Consider the following 18,274-nt stretch of genomic DNA (forward strand, 5'->3'; position numbering starts at 1 on the left):
GAACATTTGAACCCTCCAGAGTGTGAAATAATAATGGCCAGCTGGTGCCATTTCAGTGGGGAAAGCAGCGAGCAAATGGCAAAGATAGGAGAATTAAATCTTGTTTATACCGCACCACTGAGGACCACTAAGAAACTGGTTTGGTTTGGTTTTAAGAGGATTTCAAAACAAAGGGGTTTCTCAAAAATCTCTGCCCTCTCAGAACAGCAACATTCCTCTGTACACTCAGGATCTTTGGACTTTGAGTTAGGAGCAGATTCTCAAATAAAGGATGGATTGACCACTGCTGAGACCCTCTGGAGAAATTAGGATGAGAAAAATGTCAGGAAATGTACCCCTATATATCTCTTCAAACCCATCCCCTTCAGCTAAAGTGCTAAATTGTTGCTGATATTTTAATAAGGCTGCCTGGGGTGTCTGAGGGGCTCCCTGACATTTAACAAACAGCTGGTGGAAGTCAGACACTCCTCAGGTTATGTCTACCTGGTCAGTGATGGATGGGTGTCCACAAAACCAGGGCTAAAGTAAGCTGTGGAAAATTTATATCTTCTTGTAATTACAGGAACACACCAGGGACAAATTAACTCAATCCTACGAATAATTTCATCCTCATAACCTTGTGTTCACTTTGCAATTTCGGGGTGAAACAAGGGCCATATCCTTTTGAACTCAGGACCACATCCCTTAGCCTCTGCTGCCATGCTTGCCTATGTTTGCTCACTCCAAAAAGCTCTTTTTTTTCTCACCCAAGGCTATGTGGGTGATGGAAAACTGCAGAGGCTTTTTCTAGGAAATATGCTTTCTCTCTTGAACATTTCTCCCTGGAGTTTTTCCCACCCCTGTTCCTTCAGACATATTGATCTCCACAGTCTCACTTCTTCCTGGTATAAGATCTGTTTTCTTTTAAGACAGCTACAAGTCTGGGAAATACACACCCTGGTGTCCAAGAGGGCAGAGGGAGGTATTTCTAGAAATAGCTGGATGACAAACAAACCACTACAAGTTCTAGTCTTGGCTACCTTACTATAAACTCAGCCCATAGATTTTTTTTTATTTTCTTTTTCAGAACTGAGGTTTCCCATCTGCCAATGGGTGAATATAAATCCCAGCAGATGTTAAGGAGACATCTGGAGTGTATCCATTGCACTCCCTGTGTCAGTGATCATCTCCCAGTTACTCTGTACTTTTGCTGAGCTAAGGGAATTTGTGGCCTTCCCTCCAACTGGGTGACTGCAGAAATTGTGATGTCAAACATCCTCTGCTACAGCTACCAAAGTCTCTGATGCTGAGAGTCCTACTGAGCACTTGTATTTCCATAGCCAAGGGTTTAATGACCACCCAAATAAACCATTTTATAAACTCAAGCAGTGAGTGCTGAGGGTGGGCTTCCTGCTGGCCTGCAGGGAAGACCCTGATGGCTGTGGCAGGATTCTTGGCCATGGAGGAGCTGGGAAACTTCAGCAGCTCAAGAAGGTGAAAGAGGGGATTTGAACATCTTATAAATCAAAATGAGGGGGGAGGATTTCCCAAGGAACCCAAAATCTCTGTTTCCAAGTTGAATTTGAACGGGATCTCCAGCTCTACAAGGTGGCTCCAAAAACCCTGCCCTAATTTTCCATAAGAGGTAAATCTATTTTTTCATCCTCTCACATCTGGCTGTGGCCTGAGGTGTGCAGGCAAGAGAGAAAACTTTTCCAGCCAACTACATATTTTTCTAGCCTGGGAAAGACTCCATTGTACAGTGTGAATGCCAAAGTCCAGTTTCCTTCTGGGCTCTGCACATTTTTTGAAGTTGGTGTTTATTTTGCCTGATCTGCCCTGACTTTCTGGTTCCTGTTACTGTTCTCTCCTATTGTTGCTGGTGAACTCTGGCCCTTACCAGGATTTTGGTGGGGTTGCTTTTCTCTGAGCAGGTACATGGGAGATTTCCCAGAATTGGAGAAATGGCATCTGTATTCCCCTGCTGATCAACCTCTTATTCCTCTGATTATTCCAAAACATTGAGAGAAATAAAGCCCATTAATGAGCATCTGTAATTAACAGGGATTGAAATAGGGAGGGACATTAGAACTGTTGTCTTTGCTTAGCAAGAGGCATCTGTGAAATTCTTTGGGGAAAAATTTCCTGAAATGGAAACTATAGGTACTTCTCTATTTGATTATACAAATTAAGACAACAAAGGATAAAATTTGGGGAAAAAAAATCCCCAAACATATGGCTTGTTTGTAATCTAATTCTTTGACAAAAATAAAGCATAGAATTATTAATATATGAACATTTCCCTGCATGTTCTGTAAATATATAAGGAGAAAATTGAGATTTTATTCTTGAGAAATTATCTACTGTGTGTCTGTATCTTTATTGTGATTCCTTGGGAGCTTAGAACTTTGCACAGAATTGCATTAATTAAAATACCTGCTTTTTTTTTTTTATTTTACTCATCTATTGTCTTTTTATCATGTGTCATACATTCCTTCCCCTCAAGAGTTTCCTGATTTAGGTTTGCTTGGCCCCAGCTCTGTGAGCCTTCCAAAACCAGATGCACCCAAGTCTTGTGTGAGCACAGCCAGCCTTGAAAAAATTGCTTAAAATCTATTACTCCTTCCTTTTACTATCTGAAAATGTATTTACCACTCTTCATGCTGAAGATCATCAGACTAAAAGCCATTTATTATGGCAACAGGCATAAATATTTACAACTAATAGAGGCTATATCTAATTTTAGGCACCCACACCCACCACCCTGACTGGGAAAGGAAACCAGCCTCTTTCAGGTTATGCTTCCAGCTCTTCTGAGGAAGAAAATCCATCAGGCACCATCAGTAGTGACTTCTCACTACTTCTGTTGACTCTGTTTTATTTCTTGCCTGACAGCTCACAGCAGGAACACATTCAAAAGGGTTGCCCACATAGGAAATCTGAAATTCAGTGGTCCTCAGACACCCCAAATGAACTTCCTTAGGTCAGATGTAATTCATACTTATGACAGGATTTTGAGCCCTCCCTGGAGAAGCTCCTGGGAAGGACTGACTGTTTTAGCTCCAGGCTTATGGAGTGAATCCCTCCTATCACACAGCAGTGCCTTGGCTTGTTAACATGACAGACAACAGAAATGCAGATATATGGGCAGGATCCTGGGGGTGACGTGACAGAAATGGGGATATAGGTTGAATTTCACCCGAACTGATTGCACAGAACCCAGTTCCCCTGACTATAATGGTGTTCTTCCTAAGTGAATGCAGAATGAGCTCCCAGTCAGGTCCTTTATATTTCCTCTCTAGTTCACAAACAGCATTTCTAGAACGTGGGCACAGACACCTCCCTCCATGTCCACTGGGCAGCACAGCTGAGTCCTTGTTCCAGTGTCACTAACTTTGGGGACCACTCACTGGAGCAAGATTGTGTCTGTCAGAGGGAAGATGTCCCTTGAAAACCTTTGAGAGTGTTTGGGGTAGCTTCCTTCTGCTGGGAATCAAACATATATAATCTTATAAATCAGAAACGTGGATTTATTGGACATTTACGTGATGACAGAAGTCATCAAAAGAGAAGAGGAAAAAACCCTCCTGCAGTAGCCTATACCAGAGAGAATGAAGACAGGATGAGCAGCACTCAGCTCCAAGACTGTTTTCCCTTCTCCTGAGCACTTGCCTGGTTATGCCATCAGGTTTGCCAAGGCTTGTGAGGATTGCCAACCTCTCCCTGCAACCACTGCAGCTCTTCATGTTGAGAGAGCCCAAAACCACACCTAAACTCATGTTATTTGAAGCACTTCCCTTGGAATTTTTTGTCTTTGCTGCACAAACATTTCACTTAGGGGAAGCCTGCCCTTGGTTAATAATGATTGCAATACAGCAACTGGAAAAAGGATAATAACAACAGCTAAGTGGAACTGGCCGGGGGATGATAATTCAGCTTTGCGACAACTTCTGAGGTTTTACAATTTGTTTTCATTTTACAATGGAATGAAAACAAAACCTTCAGATATTATGTTTTCAATTTGGGCCTTTTTTGCTGCACTGTCAGAAATAACCAGAGGGCCCTGGACCTCAAGAATTTGTCCTCTCAAGTATTTAAAAAATGTTTCAGCTTTCGTGAATCAGCATTTTCTCTTGGTGGGACAGTTCATGAAAAATGCTCTGGCCAGAACTTTTGCTAACCCCAAAAGTTCCAAACTATGAGTCATATCCCCCAAAACATACTCATTACAAATCACTTGTTTTGTGATTTATGGACATCTTCTGGACTGTCTGATCTCAAACATACCTTTCCCCCCATCCTCTAAGGATGGACATTTCTTTCCCACACTTCTCCACTTCTTCTCTCCGATTTACTTGGGCACTTTTTTGGTTCTCATGCAGCTCCCTGGCTCGTTTGACCTTCTCTAACTTAGACAATGCTGAGATAATATTTTTATGGAATTCTGTGGCAGGGCTTGGCCAGGAAGGAGGTGGCTGCTGGAATGGATAGTGGTCACCGTGGGGTGGTCCCACCACCACCCCGCAAAGCCCTGTCTGGCTGCTGGCTGGTTCTCACTCATCTCAGATGACATTTTCCATGGGGCAGAGCTGACATCTGTCAGGAGGAAGAACATCTGTTCTCATGCCCTTGGCCCTGGCCAGCCTGGCAGCACGGGAGGGAATCAGGAGAGACACCTGGTACCAATTATCACCCAGGGCAGCCGCTCTGTGTGCAATGTCTGTGGTTTGGTTTTGGACCCAGCTGCCTCAGAGGTGGCTCTGCAGGATCCATAGCTGGTTCTGGCCAGCTCCATGGCCTATGCTGCACCCAGGAAAGTTTTGGGAAGACAATCTTTCTTTCTTTTTTCTTTAACATTTCAGGTGGAAAGACCCTGCTCATGAGAAAAAAAAAAAGCAGCGTGGAAAATAAATACCAAGAAAAGGAAATGTGGCTATTCATTCTGAAAGCTGGAGGAAGCAGCAGAAAGGAAATCAGGACCTGGAAAGACTACATGTGATGGAAAGTAAAAGGTGCTTTCTAGTCAGGAGGTTTTTATAAGAATTGTCTCATGCCCCTCACCAAGAAATACTGTGAATGCATTTGGCCAGGGACGAGGCTGCCCCGTGTCCTCAGGATTTTCCACCCTGTTGGGCATAGTCTCAAAATACTGTTCTCCTTGCACAATCATTGCAAGACTTGCATTATTATTTTTCTTTTCCTAATCTCTCACGTTCATGCATTTAAATAGAAGGCAGGGGGAGAGAAGCCCAGTTGGGAGCACCATATGGAGAGAACACAAGTTATTGCTGTTCCCCCATTATCTTGGCACAGATTTCCTTTGTCAAACATTACTTCAGATTTGGGACCTCGTTTAGTATTCACACTCCCCGTTGCTTCTTCTTTCCTTGGAAGCATTAGGAGGGACTTATGGAATTGCTACAAGGAGCTCTTTACAGGAAAGGAAGTAAATTGGGCAATGTGATTCAAATAATGGAAGAATGAATTATTTCACCATTTTAGCAGTTTCCCGCGAGGGACACTTGAGGGAGAAAATGCACTTAACACTCTAAAGTATTAAAATAAAAGAACCACAGCAACCTCACCCAACTGGACTTGAACCAAACCAAATGGTTTAGGTAAATGCCCAGCAGATCCTCAAGTGGCACAGTCCGTGAGAGACTCTTTCTGTGCGTGGCAAGGAAAATTCTCCATATTAATGATATCATGAGCTGGCTCAGCTAATTTGGACTTCATCCATAAGGCCTGGTTTCTGGCAGATTAGCTGATTTTTTTTTGAGTATGAACTCCTCTTTTAATGTTGAGATTGGTCCTGTTTTCATGGCTGATATTCCTGGAAAATATTTCCTTAAAGCTGTACTTCACATATATTTTTTTAAAATGAGAGGTGTTGCTCCCTTGTATTCCTGGAAGAGGCTTAAAATATCCTGAGCAGCAACTAGAAGGTAGTGAGATGAAGGGAACTGTGCTGGATTTTTGCAATTCACTGGTTACATTACTGGCTGCCCAGAACAAAGCAGAGCTGCACTGTGGAGATAAAGGGTCTTTCTAGGAGCTTAAATCATAGCATCCTAATGGCCTCCTAGAAGTTGTTCATGGTTTTGCTGAAAATTTTGATGGCAAGTTTTCAATGAGCAAAAATGGCCTCAAACTAGACTGCAACTACAAGCAATTCTACAGTCTCCTTTGTGTTCTTGATACAGCTGAAAAGGTTTGTGTGTAGCTATAACTAAACAAAAATAAAGATGCAGTTTCCAAACAGCTCTCTAGAGCTATTTTGTGATTTATACACAGGCACACCATGAGCCCTCAGGGAAGTTTGTGTGCCCATGAGGAGCCATTTTGGAAGCAGGATCATACAGCCCAAACCCAGCTGGAATGGACACTTGAGGTCCTGGGCATTACTGCCACAAGCCATTGCTTGATACAGACAGCATAAAATAGATGGTCTCAGGAGGCATTTTCAGTGTGAGTTTGTGCCAGAGCTGAGATTCCCTTGTGGAAATGCCTCAACTTCTAAATAAAAAATCAACTCTCTGCATTTCTGCTGCTCCTGGACAGAGACTTCAGCAACTGGGCTCCCAAAATTAGACATAGATGTTGACTTTACACCCAGTTATGGGAGAAAGCCAGTTCTGAAATGGAGCTGGGGGCATTGCTCAGAAACCATGTGTGTCCTAGATGGGGAGGGTCTGGCCCTTGAGGACACAGCACCTGGCTGGCTGCCAGCTCTGAGGATGGAGCATGAGACAGTTTGTGAACTTAAAACACATTTTCCAACCTTATGAGATTTTCCTTTAAGTCTGTTCTCAGCAAAGCAGCATATTATTGCAAATAGATGCTCTTTTGGTCCCATCTCCCAGGGGATAGAAATTAATGCTATGTTTGAACATGTATGCTTTCCCACTCACTGCTGAAGCTGTGCTTTTCCTTAAAGTCTGCAGAGATCTGAGCAGGAGCAGATACTGTTAATGCCATTACTTCAAAGTTAGAGCTGGAGTCAGGGCCAGAGAGTCTTTAGTGAGAGACGTGGCCTCTGTTAGCAGGGGTTGGAAAGCACTTTCAGTGAGTCATCTCAGGCATCCTCCTGCACTGTGGCAGGACCTTTCTGTCCAGCCCCTCTGCACAGCCCTCTTTAACTCTTTCAGGTGCCTACGTGCTGGCTCCTGTGCTCACCCCTGGGACTGCTGTTTCCATGAGACACTTGCACACTGTCCTGAACCAGGAGTGAGGATGTTGGTACAGCACTGTGCTGCTTTTTCCTTCTTGCTCCAATGCCATCACCCTCCTGACTGTGCCTCCCGTGCTTGGGAATATTTTCACAGCTGTCCATCTCCTTCCTCTGGGAGTTGTTTCTTTTTTTCCCCCCCAGTATTTCTCCTGTCAGTGAAAGTTTTTTTCCAGCCTTTTCTTCCCCTGAGGGTGGTTGGTGTATTTGTGGATTCATTGCTGTGCCAGTTCCCGAGGTAAAAAGGCAACCCTGGGGCAGCCCCAGTGCTGGCCTTGCTGCTCCACTGGGCACACACTGAACGTGGAGAACTGAAATAACAGCCTGCCATGGTCCTTCAGGCCTTCCCCTTCCCTGGGACCCCAAACACCACTTTGGACATGAGGACTAGCTGGGGGACAACAACTCCCAGCAAGTGACTGTGTCCCCCAGGACCCTTCCAAGCCACCTTGCCTCACATTTGACTTCCCATTTAAGAAGAGGGTTTTGATCTTGGCCTTAAATCTATGAAGGAGGGAGACCTCTCACTTGGAATGCAAATGATGCTAAATATTAAATAAGGTAAATCAACTTTTTTTTTGTAATCTTTTAATTATTAGACATTAATTTCCCCAGATATTATTTGGGGAGAAAAGGGAGATGAATTCTAGTTCAATAATCCTGTTTAGAATTCATTCATTCACTCCCCCATGGCATAAAACATTGGGTGACAATTCATAAAACAATTCATTCTTTAGTAACATTGTCCCTGATTTAGGTGGAAGACCCATGGCTTGAGGTACAAGGGCAATATAAGTGGAGAATGGCAAATGGTCACTCTTAAAAGTAGATGAGAAATATAACTTTTAATTTTTTTATTGCAAAGATAAATAATAATTTGACAGGAGATGTCATTACTGTTTAATGACTTTGTCTGAACAGAACAATTGAAGGAAATATGTTTGCTCTTCCTCATCCCTTGCCATTTCCATGATGTCATTAGGTCTGGCCATAACAACTGGAAATTCAGAACATAGGAAAGGCACTGCCTGCATGGCAAAATCCACTCAGTGATGCAGAGCAGCCATGATGAGTATCACCAGTGCAGACATCAAAGTATCAAGTTTATCAAGAGAGCAGAAAATGAGAAGCAAGTTTTAGCAGAGGTATTTGGCATTGACTTGGTCAGTAACTAAGCCATTGCAGTGATGACTTAGTGAAAAAGCTGCCACATCTGGTGGTGTTGAAGTTTTCATGTCTAGGAATTTGGTTTCTTAGACTTCTTTACTGAATTTTTGTTTTTCTTTCCTACATGTGGAGCATCTTCTGCTGTGGAGCATCTGCTTGGCTGCCTGGTCTAGCACCACCAATAAAGTGGCTTTGTCCCCTCATGTGGGCTGCTTGGCCACATGTACTGAGTCAATTATTGATTTTCAGATAGTGGATGTGATTAAGTTCAAGCTGTAGAGATTGTCCTTCAAGGGCCTGAGGCCACAGTTTCAGTTTTGGCCCTCTCAGCTGTGTCACCTCCTGCAATGCTAGGCAGATGACAAGGGGAGGGAAAGTCCAGGCCTGACTGTCTTGGAGTAGTGGAGAAGAAAGGGGTCATTTTTAAAAATCCCTTCATGTCTCTTTGCAGCAGTCCATTGCTGGGTAAGCAAAATTCCCAAATCTGTTTGCCTATCCATAAATCAGAAGAATCACACCAAAAAGTTATTTTCTAAAGCCCTGGGCACAAGGTGCTAGGTGGGGCCAAACTCACAGCCTGGTGTCTTCACTTCTGACATAGTAGTGGGCAACTTTAACATAATTTGACATTCACCAGGCCAAGTTTAGGTCTTTTCCTGAGCTCTAAACCAAGGTTGTGCCAGCTCATTTCCTGCAGAAGTCTTTTCCATTAGCTTATGATAGCACTCAATCTCCCCAATACATGGTTCAACCCCCTTTTTTTGCACACCTTGTTAAAATTCTGTCCTCAAGAACTTTTATAAAGTGATAAGTTCCCTGAGTTAACCACATTCCATGCAAAGAAATATTTCTTTTTAAGCCATTTGACTTTTCCTTCTTTCCAATCCATTCCCTCAGGCCTGCGGCTGACCTTAAAAAAAATCCCATCATTCTACATCCAAACCAGCAACACTCATTCAAATGGTCTAACTCCTTGTTTAGTATTCTTTGTGATTGCTCTTGCCCTTCAAGCACCACATCTCTTACATAAAAGAGTGGACAGTGGGGCTTAGGTGGAATTTAGGCTGGATAAATCTGGATAAAGCAACATGGCTGCTCCATCTACTCCTCTAATCCCTGGCCCTATCCTTTGTGATGTGTGCTGTAGTTTCCTTACTCTCTACACCCAGTTTTCAGACTGCCAATGTCATTCATGGTGCAGTGTTGGCCCCTGCTGTGCTTGAAGCACAAGGACATCCTCTGGCTGCTCATGTGGGCTGGAGAAATCACTTCTGTGTGTTGGGCTGTCGGCTGAGTCCTGGCTGCTGGTTGGTGTGGGAATGGTGCAGAGCTCTCCTGGGCCATAAATTCAAAGTACAACCAAACCAGAAGTGGCAGCAGTACTAAGAGAAGCTGCACGACACAGCCAGGGGCAAAGGTAAGGAGCAGCTGGGGTGCTGCTCCATTCACAGCCATAGGGGCAGGGGACCATTAATGGGGACCTTGCCACCACAGTGCTCAGAGCACTGCTGCAGAAACCATCTGCCCTGAGAAACAGAAACCCAAAGCACACACCTCTGTCTCCATGGGCTTCAAGTGGACTGTGCAGGCTCAGGACAATACAGGGATGTGTGTGAGGAAGAGATAGCAGCGATAGTTATCTTGGGTCTTTGCATGCTGACAGCACCTTCAGAAGGAAAAGGCCCTAAAATGCTTGGGGGTGTATGTGGAGCCTCCCAAATGAGTGTGAATCACAACCATGGTGATTCAGGCAAAAGGCATCTTTTCAGTAAAAAGACTGTTCAGGTTTCCTGGATGTGAAAAACCTGAAGTTCACTTCATCACCTCTGACTTGTATGACTCAGGACAGAATTAAATCTTCTTTTGGGAGACTGAGAATTAGTGGTTCTGTAAAATTCATCTTCCAAAAATCCAGCCATGGAAACATTTGAATTGCACTGGTGTGTTTGTTGTGTTCTCATACCTTAATTGTTTTATGAGAACCCTGGTCTATTCTGGATGATACCAGCAAGATTGGCAGAGAAGCCTTTTGAGCTCCTGAGAGGCAAAATGAACATATCTGTTGAGTGGCTGCCAGTTTAAAAGAGTCAGCTCTTAAAAGAGTCAATGCTTCCTTGTCTCAAGGCTAAAGTTCAAATCTGTGTGATCAAAATTGGATGAACATTAAAAGGGAAAAAAACCACCCACTGCACATATCCATGCAAATAAACATCACAGCTCTCTTTCAGTGCTATTTATATCTATTGGAGTTTAATGACCCCAAACATTGTATGAAGAGTTTCTCTAATGTGCTACCAAGACTGTTTATAGGAGACAACTGTCTCAAATGTGGCAGTGTGAAGACTCCCACGGCAGCACCCGTGCAGAAATTGCAGATCTACTTGGGCAGTCTTTTCCTGTCAGAGCTTCAACAGGGAAAAAAAAGTGATGGTCTTGGGGTTATCACTTACACAAATGGCAAGCAGGGATGGGTTGAATGCAGTGTGCATTAGCAATCAATTCAAAATGGCTAGCACACCAAAAGTCTGGACTGATGTGCTCTTGTGCCTGTAGCTGGAGAAATTTGGGATGTTAGGGCTCCCCTTGGGTTTCTGCCATGTCTTGGCTGGTGTTTCCTGCTCCTTGGGAGAGGCTGCAAGGCAAAACAGCTGCCTGGTGCTTTGGCCTGTATCTCCTGGGTGCTCCTGCCTGCCCCAGGACAGAGAGCAACCAGCCATGGGCAGCCCCAGGACCACTGACAGCCCACTTCCAACTCCTTTCCTCCATGGGAGGACATGAGGAACAGGGATGTGGGTCACTGCTGTGACATACAGACAGGATATAGGAGATCTGTGGATTTGCACAGGTACAAGCTGGGCAACAGCAGTCACACTGCTTCTGTGCTACTAAAAATGCCAGAGTAGGAGACTCCCTTCTTGCACAGCTTGTCTGGCCACGAGGTTGGGATCACTGCTCTGTGGGACTGGTGATGCTCCAGCTCACTTCAGTGCAAAGTCAGACAGATTACATTGAATCATCACTGAAGAACAAAAAATGTGTCTCCTAACAGTAAGTAATGTCTCTCTTCTTCTATATTGCTTTTAATTTACAGAGCCCCAGTCAGGGCTGAGCTATCCTGTATGCTATTAATTAGCTGATCACATGCCAATGCTAATTTTTTTCAAATGGGTTCACTATTTATAACATTCACCAGTTTGTGCTGACACATGAGGGGAGGAGGGACATATTTACACCATCTACTTCTTGCAGATGCTTTGCAGTTCTCCCTTGGAGGGACTGACCTCTGTCATTTATCAAAGATGCAACTTTGGCTCCTAAAGCTGTTTGTATGGTATTCATCTCTGTATTGTGCCTGAACTAGAGCTGAGTTTAAGACTCACAACCCTCTTTTCTCAGACTTCAGCCATCTAATGAGTCCAATCTCCCTGTCTGCACAGTGGGCCAAGTTAGCTGCATGCCATTGTCACTGCTCTTTAAGCATGGAGAGGTTTTTTTTAACTTACAAGAAATGCACTTCTGTAATAGAATGGAATAGTTTCAGATGGATGGGGCCAGCAGTGGTCATTTAGTCCTGCTTGACCATTTCAGGGCTGACCAAAACTCACAGCACATAATTAAGGGCACTATACAAAGGCCTATTAAACACTGACAGCCCTGGGGCATTGATCACCTCTCCAGGAAGTCTGAATATAAAGTTTAGGGCAAATAAATTTCATGCTAAAAATTGCTATGTTTTTAGGCTTCATGAATATAAAATGGGATGCTCAGTGGCTTCCTAAGTAACAACACACATTTTTCTCATGTCTTTAACAGAGCAAGCCATTTACCTTTGGTACTATTAAACCAACTCTGCTAGTTGTTGAATTGAGTTTTTTTTGTTGGTCCAACCTCAGCCCTAAATAAACATTTGTAACCTCACATAGCTAGGCACAATACAAGTCACCCTGGCTGAGAGACCTTTGCTCACGGAAAGCCAGCATTTGATGTTGAAAAGACAGAGTGGAACCAGCATGTTGAAGCCTCTACTCACTATCCAAACAGCCCCTATTGTTCCAGTTATTGCCAGCAATATCCTGTTTGTCACTGGGATAGCACTTTGGTGAGCCTGCCCTAGAAAAGCCACTTGCCTTGTGGCTAAACACTTCCAGTGAGGGACTTGGAAATTCACCAAAGCAAGGAAACTTACTCAGGGCTCTGGCCTCCAGCAAAACCTCTTCTAAATGCCTTGAGAAATAACCAGACTCATAAAATTCCATGCATCCAATGAAAGAAACCATTTTCACATCCAAGTAACAAACTTGCCCTCCCCATCTGTCTGGCATGGCTCTGATCCTACTCTACACCCGTCACATCCCAACACTGGCAACAGGCCCTGAAGAAATTCGGTTTTGTGGACTGTGGGTGCAATCTGAGGCAGGATATTACTAGTGTGGAGCTAATAACTGGTCTGGACTTTTGTACAGTGCAGCTGCACACGTGGTGAGCCACCAAGAGCTTTTCGTGCCAGGCACTGCTGTGTCCGAGTTGTAAATGCTGTGTGAGTTACCTGCAGGAATACCTGCTCCTTCCCTGGCTGAGTTACCTGCAGGAATACCTGCTCCTTCCCTGTATGAATTGTCTGCAGGAATACCTGCTCCTTCCCTGGGTGAGTTACCTGCAGGAATACCTGCTCCTTCCCTGTATGAATTGTCTGCAGGAATACCTGCTCCTTCCCTGGCTGAGTTACCTGCAGGAATACCTGCTCCTTCCCTGGGTGAGTTACCTGCAGGAATACCTGCTCCTTCCCTGGCTGAGTTACCTGCAGGAATACCTGCTCCTTCCCTGTATGAATTACCTGCAGGAATACCTGCTCCTTCCCTGGGTGAGTTATCTGCAGGAATACCTGCTCCTTCCCTGTATGAATTACCTGCAGGAATACCTGCTCCTTCCCTGGCTGAGTTACCTGCAGGAATACCTGCTCCTTCCCTGGGTGAGTTACCTGCAGGAATACCTGCTCCTTCCCTGGCTGAGTTACCTGCAGGAATACCTGCTCCTTCCCTGTATGAATTATCTGCAGGAATACCTGCTCCTTCCCTGGCTGAGTTATCTGCAGGAATACCTGCTCCTTCCCTGGCTGAGTAACCTGCAGGAATACCTGCTCCTTCCCCAGCTGAGTTACCTGCAGGAATACCTGCTCCTTCCCTGTATGAATTACCTGCAGGAATACCTGCTCCTTCCCTGGCTGAGTTACCTGCAGGAATACCTGCTCCTTCTCTGTATGAATTATCTGCAGGAATACCTGCTCCTTCCCTGGGTGAGTTATCTGGCTGAGTTACCTGCAGGAATACCTGCTCCTTCCCTGTATGAATTACCTGCAGGAATACCTGCTCCTTCCCTGGGTGACACTCAGCTCCTGCCTTTGATTTTCTTAGAGGCAGGTTGGGCCCAACTTTTATAAAGTGGTTCCAAGCTCTTTCATGTGAAAGGCACTGAATAAGCACCGTATAGATCTAATAGTGCAGGAACTCAGTTTTTTGCTTCCCCTGATCACTCCTGTTGCTACATCCACCTGCTTCAGCAGCAGGAGCTGAGGAGATGAGATGCAGCAGGGCAAGTGCACAGAGCTGGTGCTGCAGGGCCATGAACAGTTAAGGCCTTGGCCACAGCACTGGTGCAGCTGGAGCTCTTCCCAAAGCTGGGCTGGAGAGCATCACTGTCTCCCCCGAGTCGCTGGAGTCGTGGCAGTGAGAAACTGCTCTGAGATCACCACTGGAATCCTTGGGTTTTAATGCTTCCCCTCCCCACCTCCCACATTTTCCATTAGGAGGAAGTAAATTGGTAAATGCCCCAGGAGTCACAGCCAGGCTGTGACCTGGTGAGGCAGGAGGAAGCCCTTGCTAACGCACCACTGCTGGTAATAACACCTGGGTGGAAAACCTTCCCTGGAAAGTGAAGCTTTGCAAAAATCTGCAGAAATTAATTGCTTGTGAGCATTGCCAGCACAGAAATGAACCATTGAATCTGATGTTTTCAGCTTGTTTGGGAAAACTGAAACATTTTCAGCAGTGACAAGGACAGGGGTATTTAAACCATTTTCATGGGGTAAATTCAAATGTGATTTTCCAGAGCCTCCTACACCCTTCAGGATCTGTCCATGTGTGCAGCTTTCCCATGTGCTGTGCTGCCTGTGCTGCCACCATGCCCATGGTACCTCTGTGACCATGGTACTGCTGTCCCACCTCTCCTCTTCACCATGGGCTGCCATGCAGATGGATGTGGAAAATCCAATGGAAGATCCTCAAAACTGGAAGCTCAGGGGCAAAGTTGCCCCAAGTGAGTTCTTTGCTCAGTCAATACCCACAGTATTTAAATAGGCTGTGGTATACTTTATGCCATGTAATATTTTTATGAGTGGGATTTTTCCCAGCACTCTGCTCTAGAAGTAATTCCTGCTGCTCGACTCTGTGTGTAATTTTGTAGTGAAATCAGTTTAATAAATGATGGGATTCCTCAAAAAACTGAAATTCCATTTATGATCAATGCTAGTTTTGACCACCACCACTGGACAGGGATTATCTCAGAATAGCATGTTAATAAACAGAGCTATTTTCCCCCTTATCTTTATGAGTTTTCTCACTGAAAATACTTTTATATTTATCTGCTGTATTAGTTAAGAAGGCAGATAAAAATAGCTGGAGATACTTTAGAGGGTAAGACTTCAAACCCTGAAAATGAGGCTTGATTTAAAAGTGCCTTCATACTTCTTTTACCCCAAGGAAATCAGGATTATGCTGCTTCATCTTCCCATCCTTCCCTCAGCCCTTGGATCCCTCAGCAACTTTTGAGCCCAGTGGCAATTTCCAACACTTCTGACAGAGCAAAGGGAATCAAAGCAAGTCCCTGGGAGTCACCTGTGGCTGGTTAGGGAGGAGAAACTCAGAGTGGTGTCCCCACCAAGTGCCAGCCTGCCTGGCTGGCATCACTGCCCTTCTGTGTGCACAGCCCCCATGCACACGTGTGTGCCCCCAGGCTCACACCAAAACCACCAAGACTGATGCCCACGTGGTCTGGCACCAGCTTTGGGATGGCTTTCCCCATTGGCAGAGGTATTTGCAGGGCAGGGAGGAGAGTGGGAGAAGGGCAGTGGGTGCTGGGATCAGCATTTTGTAAGGGGTGAGCAGATCTGAAGTCATCACAGGAAAGTTGGTGCTGTTGCAGTATAAGGCAGCCCTTAGGGATTTTGGCTCATGTAAGCACATATTTCCAACAGGCTATATGTTATGTTTAATATATATTGTATATCTTGTCTGTGGAAATGTTTTTTTTTTTTCTAAAGGGATCACTCAATCTGGTGGGAAGGACAGAGAAAAGAGGGAGCTGCTTGCATTAGAAGTGATGCTGCCCACTCTTGTGGAGGAAAAGGTCTTCACATTTCCACGGATCAGATTCTGCAATTGCACAGCTTTCTTGTTTGGCCAGTTCATCTGCTAAACCTGACACGGAGCCAGAATGCAAACAGGGATTTTTCCCATTACAGAATACCAAATCTATGATAAGCCACGCCATGAAAATTCAGTTTTTAAGGAGGTGGAGAGAGAATGAAGGAAACTCCAACTGCTGCTGCAAGATAAGCAATGAGTTTTGCAGTGCTTCTAGAATCTGTGTCTGGGATCTCATTAAAAACCCCCATAAGCCAAAGGAGCACTGTGAGAAGAAAAACAGCAGAATTTGGGAAAGTAAAACTTAAGCAGATGTTTGAACACCAGTTTTAGCCTATGAAACATCTGTGTGGTAACTTTGGACACAGCTGGACAAAGTCAGTAATTGCTACAGAAAGAGGCCTGTGAATATTGTACTTAATCTGTGGGTCTGTTCTGCACAGAAATGCAGTGAATATCAGTGGTGACCTTGATTATGTTTGAGCTTTTTCCTTATACTACAAATTCTCCTACTATGAAGGATTCAAATCAATCACCTTGTCTGCTTTTCACTACCATCAAGTTGTAGCATTAAAATCTATTTATAGATGGAGTAACAAACTCCATCTCTGGAAGGAGAGTTATGTACTGACAGCTTGGAAAGAGACTGAGCTGGTTTTCTCAAAGATAACTCCTAAAATAGGATATATTCTCAAAGATTATTCCTTAAATAGGATATAAATATTGTAATTTATGCATCATTTGCCAAGAGGGACAAGATTGTGATGGCATATATATATATATATATATATATATATATATACATATGTATATATATTTATATAGAGAGAGTCTTTCTAACTGCAAACTGCAAAGCTCAGAACTTCAAAAACTAACCAAGAATACAAAGTGACAGAGGCTGAATTACGTTTGTTGTCCCAAAACATAGTGGATTTAACTGCATCCCTAACGCTTCTTATTCGCCAAAAACAAGGCAACAATCAGAAGCAAACAAATAAGTTCTCTGAATAAATCCTGCATTGTCCCAGTTTTATGAGCTGCCATCTAAGCTGCCTGGCAACCATCCAGGCCTGAATGGCATTCCTGGACAAGAAGTAACCCGTGCATCCCTTTTGAACTGTCCTCTCCTGGAGCTGCCTTCACCTCCCACCTGGCTGTCCTGCAGCTCTCGGTTAAATGTCTTTTAAAGCACTTTCTTACCTGCATAGTGGTCAAACACAGTGGGGACATACTCCTCTGGGAAGGCATCATTGGCATAGCTCATCAGCAAACAGGTTTTCCCAACTGCACCATCCCCAACCACCACGCATTTCAGCATCTTCTTGGTGCTGCTCTTGCTGCTCCCGTCAGTGCAGTTGTCATTTTCCTCCTTGCAGTTCATTCTTGCTGCTGCCGCTGCTCTTGCTGCTCCCAGGACTTCCAAGTGCACATGAAGGAAAAATGAAGTGCGATTGTATTGACTTTTCCTGAGTTTGGAGAAGGAGGGGGGTGGGGGTGGGGGGGAGCAGCAAATCTCAAACTCAGGAAATCATACTAATGTTTCCAGGCTGTCACAGCCGCTTCTAACAGTTACCAGATCAGTCAAGAGGATCATCGAGGTGAATAAATTAAACACACAGAGAGGAATAGCTTAAAAAAAAGAAAAAAGGAGTGATCTGTCCTTTTTCGTTTGTCCCAGTCAGGAAATCCTCATCCTGCCCGGCCGTCCCCAGTCTGTATTACGACTTCAGAAAATATCAGCAGCCCGCGGCTTCGATCCGCGTCTCCCTTCCTCCAGCCTGGCCGCAGGAACCCGGGATTCCTGTTAAATCCACTCCATTTTCCATTTCATTTCTACATGGAGGAGAGTCTGGAGCTTTTTAATGGAGTTTTTCCTTTCTTTCTCCAGCTTGCTGTGTGTCAGGAAATCATGGGTTTCCTGCTGAATTCCATATTAGGATCAGTGGGCTTGTGAAGGGCTGCAAACAATGGGAGCTCTGTGTGTATTTGTACTTTGGAGGAACTCTGCCAGGACATGGAGAAAGGAAAACACTAGAGGTCCCCCTGCAGAATGAAGTTTTTTAGGCTCTCTGCTCCATCCAGCTGCTCTCCGGGCTGCCGGCCCCGGCGAGGAGGATTTGGGAGAATTGGGAATACGGGAGTGCTGGAGATGCTGCGAGCTCTGCCCCTGTCCCAGGGATTCCTGCTGATCCCAGGCACGACCTCCTCTCATCTCAAATTGGAATCTTCTCCCATTTGGGAAAGAGAGAGGTGGAGAAGCAGAGAGGAGGTATTGTGGCTAGATAATGTCAACTTTCTGTCTCTATAGCTCTTTTAAGTGTTTGTTATAAAGGATAAATAACTGATTTTTCAGTTCACACCCTCAGAAAGTTTCTCTTGCTTTTTCCCTATCCCCCCTCCTCCAAAAAATACAGATTTCCCCCTCCTAATGTAAAGATGTAGACACAGACAGAGAGAATGAAGTGGAATTAAGAGTTCGAGA

At 44.5% G+C, this 18,274-nt stretch overlaps 1 protein-coding gene across 2 annotated transcripts in view; it reads right to left on the reverse strand.

Annotated features, from left to right (window-relative positions):
- RHOJ (ras homolog family member J) overlaps positions 1-17,779 on the reverse strand; it is a 61,806-nt gene extending 44,027 nt beyond the window's left edge. For both annotated transcript variants that reach the window (XR_009487066.1, XM_059850515.1), the window contains exon 1: positions 16,993-17,779. Coding sequence is in view for 1 of the 2 variants with exons in the window: in XM_059850515.1 (XP_059706498.1) it covers positions 16,993-17,173 (181 nt within the window). In the remaining variant the exon portion in view is untranslated. The remainder of the gene's footprint in view (positions 1-16,992) is intronic.
- Positions 17,780-18,274: the final 495 nt, after the last annotated feature.

Source organism: Haemorhous mexicanus, chromosome 6 (assembly GCF_027477595.1).
Source record: "Haemorhous mexicanus isolate bHaeMex1 chromosome 6, bHaeMex1.pri, whole genome shotgun sequence".
Taxonomy (NCBI): Eukaryota; Metazoa; Chordata; class Aves; order Passeriformes; family Fringillidae; genus Haemorhous; species Haemorhous mexicanus.